The 15,141-nt window shown below is 43.2% G+C and overlaps 1 protein-coding gene across 3 annotated transcripts in view; it reads left to right on the top strand.

Moving 5' to 3' along the window:
- Positions 1-14,497, top strand: part of CYFIP1 (cytoplasmic FMR1 interacting protein 1) — a 63,123-nt gene extending 48,626 nt beyond the window's left edge. For all 3 annotated transcript variants that reach the window (XM_068681437.1, XM_068681454.1, XM_068681446.1), the window contains exons 24-31: positions 21-164; positions 1,766-1,856; positions 8,588-8,718; positions 9,656-9,728; positions 10,928-11,022; positions 12,243-12,481; positions 13,278-13,425; positions 13,902-14,497. In XM_068681437.1, the coding sequence (XP_068537538.1) occupies positions 21-164; positions 1,766-1,856; positions 8,588-8,718; positions 9,656-9,728; positions 10,928-11,022; positions 12,243-12,481; positions 13,278-13,425; positions 13,902-14,066 (1,086 nt within the window). In that variant the 3' untranslated portion in view covers positions 14,067-14,497. The remainder of the gene's footprint in view (positions 1-20; positions 165-1,765; positions 1,857-8,587; positions 8,719-9,655; positions 9,729-10,927; positions 11,023-12,242; positions 12,482-13,277; positions 13,426-13,901) is intronic.
- Positions 14,498-15,141: the final 644 nt, after the last annotated feature.

Here is a 15,141-nt window from a genome sequence, read left to right as displayed (position 1 = left end):
ATCTACTTTTCTCATTTTAGGCGCTGAATCTGGCATATTCCAGTATCTACAGCAACTACAGGAATTTTGTGGGCCCCCCTCACTTTAAAGTCATCTGCAGGCTTCTTGGGTACCAGGGGATTGCTGTGGTGATGGAGGAGTTGCTGAAAGTCGTCAAGAGCTTGGTATGCCAATTGTCTGTCAGTGTTATTATTCCAAGTGCCTTCTGATAGGAAATACCTTAAGAAAAGCAAAACAAAAGTAAGATTCCTAAGGATAGTAAGATCTCGAGTAAAACTAAAGTGTTACATCTACTGAAGTTCAATATAAACTCTATTTGAGAGTACCCAGTGCCTTGTGAAAGTAATAGATGTGCCTTGGTAATCTGAGCAGTGTTTTGAAAACCTTGGATTCGGGTTTGGGGAGACTTGCACTGGTAGGAGCTGGGTGAACTCAGGAAAAGTACAGATGTTTCAAATGAACTGATTTACTTTCTCAGAATATCTGGAGCTGGAATGTGCTTTCTGCCTTCCCTAACCTCAGGGCTGTCATTAATAACAGCATTGACAGATGACGCTTAATAACAAGGGAGGTTTAATCTCCACGCTTGATCTAGCAGAGGATAGCATCAAGCCTATTTAGAAGAGTGCTCAGACCAGATGTTGAAGAAGTTCTCCACACAGCCGTTGTATCTAGTATTGGAAATGGCCTTACCTGTAACTAGAAGGAGACTGAGGGGCTGTTTGTTCACAGCATTGTTAATATCTGCATACAGCCATAATGCATTTAAGTTTAAGGCACAGAAATGGTCCTTTGTTCCCTGCCCTAGCTGCCTATAAGGAGCACACTGCCAAAATAATCCATCTGTAAGAGGTGGAAAACTGTAATATTCACAATTATTAATTCACAATTATTAATTCACAATTAATAATTCAAAGGGGATACCTCCCCTCACATACTTGACATATTTGGTAGCTTGTCTATTGCGATCCCCACCATGTTCTACCTACACTTTTGAAATTCTAGAAAGGATGGACCCTGCTTGAAGGGATGCCATGGTACCGTCTTCAGGGAAAGATGGGCTTTGAGCAACCTGGGGTTGGAATTAAATGGTCTTTAAGGTCCCTTCCAACCCAAACCACTCTATGATTCTATAAAAACTGTCATAATTTTCATGCTCTGGGTATTGGTTTGTTTTTGGGGGGGATTATAATTATTATTTGCAAATCATTTCAGTTCACTGAAGGTAGCGTGGAGTGATTAGGCATTTATAAATGAGGCTGAAAGGACTGGGGGGAGGTATCCTGCTGACGCTTGATGCAAATGTTCAGATATAGAGATATGTACATGTATGTATGTGTATGTGTCTGGGATGGATGGATGTCTGGAATGCCAATTTAAGCTGTTACAGGCATACCTCGTACTAAGAATTGAAAACATTCAGATGAACTTTATTTTTTTCACCAAAAATCAAAAGGTTGGTTAGACAGTAGAGACGGTCTGTAAGAAAAGATGCTTTCCTGTACTTCTTTTTTTTTTTTTCCCTTCCTGGCTTTAGCTGCTCTGCCACTTCTCCCATGGCAAACCAGTGGCTAATGCCTTATGAAGGAACTGCATTACAGTGCGACTGTATTCATCTGGAGAAGCTGCTTTTCTGAAGATGACTGACAGAGTTAAATGCATCATTTTTAGGCCCTGTTCAATCTACATGCTTTTTGAACACGATTGTTGTGAAGTTTCTCAGTTAGTAATGCTGACATGTTAACGAGCGCTTCTTTTCTCTTAGTTACAAGGGACGATTCTTCAGTATGTCAAGACCCTAATGGAAGTGATGCCTAAGATCTGCAGGTTGCCAAGACACGAGTATGGTTCTCCAGGTTAGTTCGTGTTTGATGTTACCATAGCAGCCTTAATGAGATTATACTAATTACTGTCTTCTGGATCATGCCTACCTCTCTGTCCCTCCCTCTTCTTTGTCCCATTAATTAGCACTTAGTCTTTTTTTCCTAGCAAGAGCCATTAAAAGCTGGGCAATCAGAAAGTGCTTAATAAAGGACTGTATGGTGTTTTAAAACCTAGGTCCTTAGGGCAAATAAAAGGAAGGCAATCTGTTGATAGAGAAGCAGCCTTGTGACATAATTGAACTTGAGCTGGGATGTTCAGAATAGTTTTAATTCTAGGCTTTCTCATAAGCATGGTGAGCTTTTCCTTTGCAAGTTAGCCTCTTTAGCTAACACTGACTCTCTGGAAAAGCTTTCATTCCCTCTTGCCTTTACCTTTATGAAAGATAAAGGAATGATGCTCCTGAGAGACAAACTGATCCTGCCAGAAGAGTTATGTCTGGATGTGCAGGGAGCAGCTTAGCCACTTAACAGGAGGCATGACAGTTGCAGAAGAAATGCCTTGGAAAGTTGCTTGCCACGATGGGGAAATAATTGGCTAATTAGTATTTATCACATTGTTCGCTGAAATTCTGAAACTGCTTCCCCCCTTCAAAATATTCCTCCTCCACAATGCCTAATTAACACAAATTAATCTTTCCATGTGCCACCCACCTCCTGAGTACATCTATTTTTCCAGAGTTGCTTAAGTTTATTAAATGCCACTCCAAGTGGAGTGGGGTTGTTTCTTCTGCTTCCCACAGCTTGCTCGACACTCATTACCAATGTTAAACGAAATCGAGGACTTACTGAGTGTTTCCTTCCTGTTTTTCTCCCTGGAGTGTAGAAATGGATGAATCATGGTAGTTAGAAGTATAAAAATAACCTATCTGAGTTTTTTAGCCACTCATTAAGGCCTGACCACAAAAGCAGCATGTATTCTCAAATACAGGTTATGCATCACCAGGGTCTGAGGCAAGGTTAGGAAGTTTGTGTTCTCTTGCTGGAGATCCTCACCTGTGAGAGTATTTGGTGGGAGATGCCCTGGGACCTAAGCAGAAACTTTCTTCTAAGAATAAAAGGCAACCTGTCTCATAAGAAAGGGAAAACTTGACTTGTGTAATGGTAGCCTTCACACAGTCGATCTACACTTGCTACAGGACCTAAACACTTTAAAATCCTTCATAACTTTCTTGTTTTGTACAAATCCTGAGCAATTTTGACCTTGTATTTAGAAAAATATCCCATATGTTTAGATGCCTGCCGTCCCGAGAGGTCAGAGTAATTCTTCATGTTACAATATAAGATAGTTAGCAACTAGAATTGGAATGGGTCTGGAAAAAACACTTGATTGTGTGCTCCTTCAGCACCCCTGTGGCTGGCACACAGGCAGGTTTTGTCTTGGCACGTGTACTTTTCCTGTTCTGAAATATTTCAGGCAAAGAACACTTAATGACTTCCCAGACAGTCTCTTCCAAGAAGTGGCAGACCAGCCTTTGTGGCGCTGTCACGGCTTCTCTCTGTACTCTTTAGAAGATACTAAACAGAAAACGTGTGGGGAAGCTCAGGGCATTTTCATCTGACTGCAGCATCACCGAAGGATTGTGTTGCTGTCTCTGGAGCCTTTCCATCAGGGAGCTGTCTGCCCTCGGAGCAGATCTGTCTGATCAGAGAAATCATTGTCTGTGATGGGAACGTGCTGTAGATTTCAGCCTTGGTCTGGCACGCTGAGAGGAACTGCCAGGGTGTACAAGGGGGAGGCTCAACCCATGCTTGATTTGAATCCCATTCATCTCCTTCCTCTGTTAAATTCTCTGCAGCTGTCTGTGCCACGCCTTGTTTACTGGGTTCGCACTGAAAATACAAGCGAGTACACGCCAACTGTTGTCTCTTCCTTCCTCTGCCTCCCAAAGCCTCCTGCAGAAGTAGTGCTTAGTGGTTGGAGCAGTAAGCCTGCGTGTTCTGGAGCGTGTTTGGATGCTGCTGCTTTTCTTTGCTGCCAAAACATCTGATCGCTTCTTTGTAATCGCCACTACCTACGCAAAAAGGCCAAATCTGTGATTCTCATCTAGATTAAATATGTAGATTCTCATCTGTCTCAACGTAACATGCATTTATCAATTCAGAATTAATTCCCTGAGTCCACTCTCCCCATGCAAAGCAATGTAAGTGTGCTCAGCAGTGCTCTGGCTGTCTCATGCACTTCCAACCTTGATTGCGAGAGCTTTGTTTGGACTCCACTGACTGCATCCTGCGAGCTCTGCGTACTCAGCCCTCCAGACCCACGGGTTTCTGAACAGGGATTTATTCTCGCTACAGACAGTGGCTTTAGTTGTTCAGGACTGCTGCTCGCCAATGGGTTTGTTTCCATAGAAACAATCTTAAAGCAGAGGGGAGCTTGCTTCTCCTGTAGTCATAAAAATATTTGTCTAAAAATACATTAAGCATAAGGAATGTTTAAAGGGACCTTTTAGAGTCTCTAAGATTAGGGGAATATTGACTTCAAAAAGTTTAAACTTGAGCTTTGATCTTGGAAATAACATTTTCTGGTATCTTCCTCATATTTGAATATAGCCTTCCTGCTTTTCATAAACAAGCATTTCATCTCCGGCCACTCTGAAATGTCTTTAGACATGGTGAGGAAAGGAGTTTGTCAGCTCTGCTGTGAGATGAGGCTTAGATTTGTGTCACTGCCACATCACCCCTACAGGGGAAAGTTTTGAAAGAAAATCCATGAGCTCAGCAAGGTATGAACTAGCCAAGAAGGTAGCCTAAGTGCAGGCTTTTTTCCTAAGTACAGCATTTCCACGTTTCTTATTTAAAAAAAATAATACATAAAATAAAAGCTAATTTCTTGGTGAAACACCGTGGCTTGAATCCTTTTGGGGAAGAACAGGAAGGAAATTTATTCATAGGTTTTTCTGGAATCTGTCCATTGGAGATAGATTTTCAAAAGAATTTGGGTACGAGGGGAGATAAAAAGCAGGAAAAGCCACGAGGAGTGTTGAGGGACTTGCAGAAAAACAAAGGGCAGGCTACTTTTGAGCTCTAGTATCAGCTTACTCAGCAAAGCCAAACTTTCTCAAACTTCCCATGCAATGTTCGCTTCCGTCTGCTTTTGGATTTGCAACTTGCCATTCAGTTGCAAAAAGAAAGCTGAGCAATGCCACTGAAATCATTTAAAAGGCAGTGGTGAAGGAGGTGCCCTTCAAATGTCTATGCTTGATGGAAGTGGAGGTAGTCCCAGTTCACTGTCAAAAAAAATGCAGAAGTTTAAGTGGTGTTTTCATAAAATGAAGACCTAGGTGGTGGTCTTGAAGGAGCAGTGAGCAACGCAGTGGACATGAAGACCAACGGGATAGTTATTTCTAGCAAAATAAATGGTGCACGGGCTGTTTGATCATAACTCCCAGCTATCCGTGTATCTGCTCAAATACGATGAACACTTCTGTTGAAAGTTAATGCAAAGTTAATGATGTCTCTTGTGTGCCAAAGGAATAATCAGAGACAGCATTTGAAGACGTGTAGGAAAGCGAACATAAAGTAAAGGTCATTGTAGCACCAGTTTCTTGGGAACAGTTCTGCTGCTGCAGATGAGCAGATCTCACTTCAAGTCAGCGCTCTGCAGAAAAGGAACCATAACGCGGCTAGACCAGCAATTATTTTCAAGATCAAGTTTTGTTGTTAGCTCACACTTGAGGCCTGCAATTAACAGCCAATTCTCACCTAGTCTCTCAGGTACCAGCATTGGTGCAAGCTCTGGAACGTGTTTGGTTTGAGTCTCTAGGTGTGAACTGAGCTTGTTTCACAAAAAAGATGGCCGAAGTGAAGAAATGCAGCCAGCTTTGCAGTGCATGCGTTGATTTGGTCTGACTTCCTAAATTAATTAGTGTACGGGCTGCACAGCTGAAACTTCACATCTGCTGTTTGAGTGCTGTCGAGATGAGGTTTTGGACTCAGCGATGGAGCCTAATCCTGGACTAATCTTCTGTACTTTACCGGATCCCTTTTACATCAGCAGCCTTGCTTCTGTTGGGATCTGTGTAAATGAGGAATTGGGATTATACGACCAATTACCATTACACCTAACGTCATTCCATCTGCAGGAATAGATGGGTTTAATTAAAATTGATTTATTGGAAAGAAGGAGCAAACTGGTTGAAAAATGCAAATGTGGTGTGTAGATAACTAGTTCAGTAACTCACAAATTGCACCAACGAAACAGACTGAGGAGGAGGAGGAAAGGTTGCGTGCAGTTGAATGAAACTTTCCAAAGACACTTGTTCTGTTTCCAGGAAATCCATGGGCTGGGCAGGGGATTGAAGGCATCTGAAGATCCTACTCTTTTCCATCCCCTTCGTGACCACTGGTTGTTTCCATTACAGCAGCAGAATCATCCTTCCCTCTCTCCTCAGCTTCCATTTCTCACCAAACTGCTCCCCGCTCGTCAGACAGGCTAAAGGGGAAAAACACCCCCATGTCTGTCCTGTAGCCAGTATCCTGTGTGGTGACTATGTGGAGAAGTCTGCAGGTAGTTACTCGCTGTGTTTTGGGGAGTCTCCCAGCCCTTTTGGCAGTTCACCATCCATTTCTGTGTACGTGTTGTGGGTATTACGAGCAGACGTGTTGGTAGATGTTCTGCTCTGGTTTCCTCGATGACCCAGACTTAAATTCATGATGGACTTTCCCTCCCAGAACAGCATCCAGTCTTGGTATGAGGAAAGTATTTGACTTCTAGCTGTTGATCCTTAGAAGCCCTTTCCCGGCCAGAGAAAGCCATAGAAACACTAAGTCATGTAACTGAGACACACTAGAGACTTGTCGTAGAGCAGCCTTTAATTCCTTCACTGTGCCTTCATTTTTTCCTCTAGTGTCAAAAAGGTTTCGTGAGCATTTTTCTGCTGTATCAATCTTTTGGTTTTAGCCTGAGGGGCAGTTGGTGTGTGCTGGTCTGACTTGATTGCCTTTAGGTATATCTCAGTGTGTTTTCCTTCGAATAAATCAAGCTCAGCATTCATTACGACTGAGCAACCTCCACCAGCTTTTCAGTTGTTTTTCTGTTTAGTTGCTCACCTACTGGAGCTGGGTCTGAAATCTCCCTCCACTAAATGCACGTGGGAGCACTATTTACTGCAGACTTTCTGTTGACAAACAGCTCTTGGAGCTGTAACAAAGCCAGCTCTGGATCCCCTTACCATGCACTCTGCTGATGTTTCGTTACTAAATTTAATGACGTGAGGCTTTCTAGAGAAGTGTGTGGGTTACTCGTACTGTTCCTTCCTCTGCTGTAAATTCTCAAGTTCCTCTGCTTGAATCTGAGGGATTTCCTTGGCAGAGCTACTCTCCAGCATGTATTTCATGTTTGTGTGCTCCTCCCGAGCTGTTGCCTTGTTGGGTAAATACCGACGGCGCATCTCCTGTGCAGGAGGGGTTCGTCAGCCGCATCCAAGGAGTGCATGGGGAGGTGCTGGGGGCTGTCGTGTCTCTTTCCTTGCCTCCCCTCAATTTCTTTGTGTGATTGTGTATAGATTTACCTACGGGAATTGTTAATTGAGCGTAGTGGAAGCTGCTCTTTGTAGCATACAACTTGAAAGCTTTGCATATTTTCTTCTGCTACTGGTGTTGAGGCTTTTGGTTTCATTTTTAAAAGGTCAGGCTTATGCAAACAGATGGAAAAATGCTGATGAAAATAAGTTACAAAAAGCCTGAAGGCTCTTTCTCACCTGCCCTGCACATTGCTTTAACCTCAATAACTACCTGAACCCGGGGCTCCCTGGGTTTGTTTGTTTGGGAGAGCTTTGGCAGAAAAGATGTTCATGTAAATGACATGGCTTTGAAAATTGTAATTGTAATTGTTTTTGTTAACAGCTTTTGGCAATGCTGACAGAAACAAGGTTCTGACCGTGCTTGTCAGCAGGAGCTGACACATCCTTGCCAGCAGAGCTTGACTTTGTGATTTTTGTGTTTAATTGTTTGGTGAGGTTGCAGCTCGCTGCTGGACATCCGCGGTGCTGTCGGAGCCCTAGCCCTGCCACCAGCCGCCTTCCCCTTCTCTTCAGTATCTCTCTCTGCTCTGTGCTGCTTCTGTAATCCTGGAAAACAACAGCTGGGAACGGAGCGCGTCGGGTGGTGCTGCAGGTTGGGGGACAGAAATAGAACCGAGAACAAGAGGCTGGAACAGGCCCAATAGCAGACGAGAGCCCTGTTCTGTCTTCCTGCTTCTGGAAATGGTGTTCTTACCTCCTACGCTAGCTGCTTTTCCAGCAGAGAGAAGCGAGGTGCTCCCTCGTGCATGATTTAGCCAGCTGAGCAGGTCGGCACACCGCTGCCTTACAACTTAACAACCTCTGATGGGTGATTATTTAAATACTGCTCCTTTCAGCTCCCTCTAGGCAGCACATCTGTAAATAAAAACATCTCGAGATGATAGATGGAGAAAAAAACTCCAAACTTGTACCCCTGCTTTGTTGTGCTGTGATAGAGCACACTCGGGCACATTCAGAGAGCCTTGAATAGGCAAATAGGTGAGAAAATCAGTGAGCTTTTGTGGTGGAGAGAAAAAATAGTCCTGATAGGTATGACTCTTACCCACACGACCAGAGCCTTTTGTCTGCTTTCACAATAGGAGCACCTGGGTGATGATGACACAATTTCTTTCTATCTTCTGAGATGTTTTTTTTTTTCTCTCTCTTTTTTTTTTTTTTTTTTTGCTTCTCTTTTGATTTCAGGTATCTTGGAGTTTTTCCACCATCAGCTGAAGGACATCGTTGAATACGCAGAGCTGAAGACTGTCTGCTTTCAGAATTTGCGGGAAGTGGGGAACGCTGTCCTGTTCTGCCTGCTCATTGAGCAGAGCCTGGTAGGTGCCTGCTGTGCTGCTTTACAGCCCCACCGTGTCTCAGAGCGGGCCCTGACGTTTGTGGTAATGTCACAAAAAAACAAGGGTGAAATTTGCAAGTTTTTCCCTTTACCTTGTGTCTTCGAGGTGTGGAGAGACTCCCCACCTGTGTGTACGTGTAAGCACGTGCTGCTGCTGAGGCTTTCTTTCATGCTCAGAAATGGGATAAGCCACAGGGAGGAGAAACTGGGTTCCGTGGTGAAAAGCCGGGGAGGAGAAGGGAGAAGGTGAAGGTGAACTGCTGCCCGGGAGGTTCTGTTGGGGGGGTAATGCGGTGACCCTGGTCTGCTCCAAAAAGGGAGGAAGAAGCAGCAAAGTAATGTGTAATTTTCTGGTCCTCTGCACTTTCTCTGCATGTACAGAAGCCAAGGACCAGGAGCTAATCTGTTTGCCTTCCCTACCTTCCTTTCCTTTCCTAATCTCTAAGGATTAAGGGTATAAAACAGCTCCTGAGAGGTGCTGTCGTGTCTCAGCCTGCCTGGCTGGGAGATGCGCCTGACACGATAATGGGTTGTGGGAATAGTGCTGGCAAAAATAACCGGGCTGTGAGTCATCCTTCACAGTCCTGTTTGGCTGCACAGGAGCCGTCTGCCACTTTCACACCGAAACTGCTCATCCCGAATTAGGCTTTTTAATAAATATCCTGTCCTTTAACAACTGCCAGCTCGGGGTGGGAGGAGAGCTGCTGGAGTTTATTTGTGAATCCGAGGTAACCTGGTGAAATCCAATTGTCGGTGGGTTTACTGCTGTGGGGAGGGTGCCCAGCAGGCAGCTACGGCAGAGGCTGGCTGCCCTCTGCTGTTTGTTTCTGCTCCAGTTTCTGGAAGCCCGGATTTGTGATCTGGCCTGGTTTGAGGATTTTTGTTACTAAGTGCCTCTTGTTTCCTTCTTGTCCTAGTCCCTGGAGGAGGTGTGTGACCTGTTGCACGCAGCACCGTTCCAAAACATCCTGCCCAGGGTTCACGTCAAAGGTATGGGCTAAATGGAAATAACTTCCTCTGGCAACGCTTTCCACTTTGCTTGCTTGCTGCTACGTTTTTGGTACCCATTTCCAGTCACCCTTGACACTGCTGTTAATTTTGTGACCTGAGCTAACTGATTCAAGCCTGAAGAATCTGTGCTCCTTAGCCAGGCTCAGTGCTAATTACCAGAGGAAGCTGAGGAATACTCTGCCAGAAACAGGTGGGGTATTCGGGGCAGTATTAACACCTTAATTTGGATATGGTGAGAGGCTTTTCAGAAATTCTTATTTAGCTGATATGATCGTCAGTTAAATGGGGTACGCTTGATCACACAAGGTATACAAAGCCCATGAGCAGATGAATTACATGCAAATGGTCCCTGTAGACTTTTTGTGTGCTTTTTTCTTTTTTTTTTTTTTTTTTTTTTTTTTTTTTTACTAAATTGGCATGCTGTGAATGCAGGATTGCTTCCTTCAGTATCTGCTTTTCTTATCCTTTGTTAGGAAGTGAGCTTTTGTCCCCTCCCTCTTCTGCTTCTTCCTCTGCTGCTCCTCTGTCTCCTGTCTTCCCCATTTCTCACTGCCAGAGCAGCTGATTCGTTCTGCTTGGAGAAATCCCATCAGCTGAAAATCTTTGAGAATATTTTCAGCCTCTCTGTAGCTATTTGCATTTCCGTACATAAAACTAACCATTTGTTAGACCACTGTAAATAGCCTTTTCCCACTTGCCAGAGAACACTTCCTACTTGCCAGTGATGAGTGGGTGCCAGCTGCTTTTTTAAGCCTTACTATACATAAATGCCACCCTCGCTATAACCCACCTTCCAGAGGCAGGCATTTAAACTATGATAAGGGCAATTTAGTTGGCTTAGTACAAGTGGGAGTCAAATATGTTAGTAGCAGCAGCACAATACAGCTTTATATTCCGTCTTGAATCTAGTAATTAATTGTATTCCACTATAAATCCTTGGTTTCTTTTGTTTGAACATAACAAGCAACATTTAAAGCAACATTTAAAAATGCATTTTTCTAAAAGCACATTGAACCACCTATCTAGAACCGACATTACCTACTAAAATAAAAACTTTTCCAGCTTTTTACTGCACTGAATAAAGATTGCGTAAAAATAAAGATTGTGTAACAATAAAGATGGTCAGACATCCATTAAATGATTCAGATGAATCAGTGCTCTTTTCTTTTTTCTTTCAGAGGGTGAAAGGCTTGATGCTAAAATGAAGAGACTAGAATCGAAATATGCTCCACTACATTTAGTCCCTCTCATTGAAAGACTGGGAACACCACAGGTAATCTCTCATTTGTGTCGGAGGCAATTCAAGAAGCTTCTGGGCGCTAAAAAGCCTGGTCTTTTCACACAGTGCTGATAGCTGTGTCAGAAATTCAGCCTGCACATCCAGCTCGTTCACATAACAAGAATTGTGTTAGGCCATGGATTTGGTAAAGCTGTTAAAGCTGACAAGTTTAAAATATTTGAGACTGTGATGGAGGTGACAAGTTTGGAGGAAAATTGCAACTTTAATTTATGTTGCTGTGTGATAGCCTCTTGGTGTAAGGGCCGGATTGTGCGTTCCTAGTGCAAATTCCACCAAATGCAATCAGTGTTCTTGTGTGTGTAATTTTCCTAAAACAAATTATTCCCCTCATAGTCAGTAAATTAGAGAGTCACTGAAAATGAGTTCTCATTTGTGTTTTCCTGGAAACTTAATGACCAAGGAGAACCTTAGTGCTGAAGCTGCAAAGGCAATGGAGAAATATTTCCCTGTTAGCGTAAGGGCTACATTAATTCCCTGCAAACTGTAGCAGTTTATGAGATGTGAGCTGTAGAAATGAAGAGCAGGGTGCTCTGAGGCAAAGCCTTGGGACTGCTTTTATCGTAATGCATAGCGGGAGGCACTGCGGCGCTGCAGGGGAGAGCTGTCAGTGCCATGGTGCCAGCTGGGACAGCATGAACCGGTACTGCCAATTACTGGCTTTCTGCGAGGCTCTTTCTGCTGTCTTTGAAGATTTCCTGTCTCTAATGGCAGCAGGGTCAAGAGATGAATTAGAGTGCAGGCAAAGATACTGCCCATACTGGCAGCAGACCCCTGAACACCTTCTTTTTGCTTTCAGGCTCCATGCAGGCAAAAACCTCTTAAATTCTTGGTGCAGAATTAGCGTCACTGCAGTTAGCGTTACTTAGCATGGCCGTGGCCTACTTGAAAAAGCGTTTACAATTTTCTGATTTTTTTTTTTCCACTGAACTGCAGTCTGACTTCACTTCAAGTTGGGAGAAATGTCTAGAACAAACCAAGTGAAACTGAAATAGGTTCGATTTTTTTTTTTTGAGCACCTACTGCATATTTTCCGATCAGTGTGCTTCAAAATAGAGCGCAGCATGGGAACCGGAGCATTTAGGCAAACTGTGCTGTGCTGTGAGCTCAGAGGGTACTTTTTTAATTGACCTTGAAGAGGTCTTTGAACCTCTTTGTATAACCAGGATTTTGTGCTTCGTTTCTCTCCATCTTAGCAAATAGCAATCGCGAGGGAAGGGGACTTGCTGACCAAAGAACGCCTCTGCTGCGGCCTGTCCATGTTCGAGGTCATCCTGACACGGATCCGCTCCTTCCTGGATGACCCCATCTGGCGCGGGCCCCTGCCCAGCAACGGGGTGATGCACGTGGACGAGTGTGTGGAGTTCCACCGCCTGTGGAGCGCGATGCAGTTCGTCTACTGCATCCCCGTGGGAACGCACGAGTTCACTGTGGAGTACGTGTCGGGGGCTGCCTGCACCCCACAGCCCCTGCTTTGTTCTCCCTGCAGCGCGAGGGGATGCGGGCGTTACAACAGGGAGGCTTGTTCGGGGGTCTGCGGTAGTGCAGTGCAGAAGCGGGGCTCTTGGTGCACGCACACAGATACTCCTGTATCTTTACAGAAAATAACCCTCTGTCTTGGCAGCGTCTGATGAATGAGCCCACTCCAAACAGGCCCCAGCGCATGGCTTCCAGCAGCAGTCATACCATTGCTGAGGCTGAACATACATACAATAGCTGGATGCATGCACACATCCCTAGCAAGTGTTTTCTCATCTCAATCAAGAGCAAGGCTGAGCATTTGAAAGTTAACAGGACTGAATTCTTGGTTTTGCTGATTTTGGTGTATTCTTATCTTGAAAAATGCTGTCAAGTGCTTTTGACTGACCAGTTATGGAGGCAACAATGTAAGACATTTGCTTCCTTTCGTGTCTGCAGTCCAAAGGAGCGTAGTGGTGTTGAATTCCCCCTTTGTTTTCTTTGAAAATGAAATACAATGCTGCTGGAGCCTAAGGGGGAGTTCATGTACATTGTAGAAAATGTACATTGTAGAAAATTTAAGCATCCATTTACATCGCCTGTGGTATCTGAAAAGAGAACTTGATTTACTAGAGGTTTTACAGTATTTTTTTGCTTACTGTCCAAAATATTCTGGAGTGATATGTATTTTGATATGTCTGATTCCTAAACGTCTCCTGTAGATGTGTTTCTGAACACTTTACGTGATTTTAACGTCATGTTTTCTGTTTCAGGCAGTGCTTTGGAGACGGCTTGCACTGGGCTGGCTGTATGATCATTGTGCTCTTGGGGCAACAGCGGCGCTTCGATGTGTTGGATTTCTGCTACCACCTGCTGAAAGTCCAAAAGCACGATGGCAAAGACGAAGTTATAAAGAATGTGGTACGTTGAAAACAGCTGGTCTTTATTTGCTGTAACAGCAACAAAAATAATCAGAGCTGGTTGTATTCAGGTGCAGTGTAGATGTAACAATCACTTTTGAGAATGAAATGTTAAAAACGAGGGTTTTAGGAACAAAAGCTGTGACTAATACTGGAGTTCAAAGACTGATCAGTCAAAACTCTAATTTCCTGGCTATGTGGGGTTTTCTTAACACTGCTCATCTCATACACATGCATGAAGATTATGACCAGGCTGTTGTAAATTACTTTCCTTGTACAAAAAGCAGCACTGCCCAGAAAACTAGAATTTTTTACAGGGTTAGCAGTGGAACGGAAACTTTCATTCATAACATTCATAACAGTGCTGTGAGTGGTGAGGTCAGCATTTTGTACTTTTTTTGTCCCTTTTTTATCTCCAGAGCTAATTCCTGTTTGTATGTTGTGGATTTTTATTTTACTTTTTTTTGATGTTTGCAGCCTTTGAAGAAAATGGTTGAAAGAATTCGCAAGTTCCAGATTCTGAATGATGAAATAATTGCTATTTTGGACAAGTATTTGAAGTCTGGGGATGGAGAGAGCACCCCCGTGGAACACGTGCGCTGCTTCCAGCCTCCTATTCATCAGTCCCTTGCCAGCAACTAGACTTCCCACCTAACAGTACTTTTTGCACCGATTTAGGCTAAAAGTATGAGAAAGGAGAAAAAAAACACACCAACAGTTTTAAAGAGTCTCTTACTTCTGTTTTTCAATATGCCTGTACCATTTGAGTGGTGCGCTGTTCTCTTCAGTCTCCAAGCACAGTAACTGTATACAATCCATACTTATTTTTCTAGACTAAAATTTTGTATACTTTGATTAAAAGCCTGCAAGTGTAAAGGTTCGTTTTTGAAATCTCTTTGCATTCCTGTACTGAGGTGGCTATGTTAGACTGGATTTGGCGTAACTTCCCCCTATGCTGTCAATATAATGGCTGTGGAGGGGAAGAAACTGGGTTCTGTAGAATTTTTTTTTATAAATCAATTCTTAATTGTATTAGAGCATAATTGCTTAATTAGCCTTTATTAAAAAACAAACAAACAAACAAAAACAACAAAAAAGAACACAGAACAACAAACTCTGGTGCTTTGTGAGTAATTTTTCTAGTCAGTTGAGTGTTTTTCCTCTTCATAAAACTGTTTTCTGTGATCAGCAATAATGGAAATGAAGGCTAATTAAGGTGGTGGTTATTTAACATGGAGGTGACAGATAGTGTTCTGTTATTTTTAATTGCAGTACTTTAATTGATTACAATGGGATCTATTTACTTTTTTCCTAATGAGAGCTTCTAACACAGCTTGTATTTTGGCTGGAGGTGGATACCTGTCTAGCAAAATACATGTTTACAAGTGGTAAGGGGTTCTTACAAGAATCGTGAATAGATTGATCAGATGTAATCTATCTCAGTACATAAGCTCTAATGATTATTAATCATGATTTACTTGCAGAAAATGTTTTATTACACTTAACTGTATTATGCAAACACTGCATCAGTAAAATTGTTTGTAAAACTTTGCAACTCTAAGACTTGACTTTTAAAGCATCCAGTTCACCTGGAAGTAGGAACTCCTGCTTCCTTACTGGGGGATCTTGCCAGAACTGCTCGGTGGTGTCACACAGCCAGTTAGCTGTTAGAATCAAGCCAAAACTATCTTAGCCAAACAAGTGGGAGTTAAGATGG

The sequence above is a fragment of the Anas acuta genome, chromosome 1 (assembly GCF_963932015.1).
Source record: "Anas acuta chromosome 1, bAnaAcu1.1, whole genome shotgun sequence".
Lineage (NCBI taxonomy): Eukaryota > Metazoa > Chordata > Aves > Anseriformes > Anatidae > Anas > Anas acuta.
The sequence above is the reverse complement of the archived record's forward strand: the minus strand, read 5'-3'. Positions and strand labels throughout refer to the sequence as shown.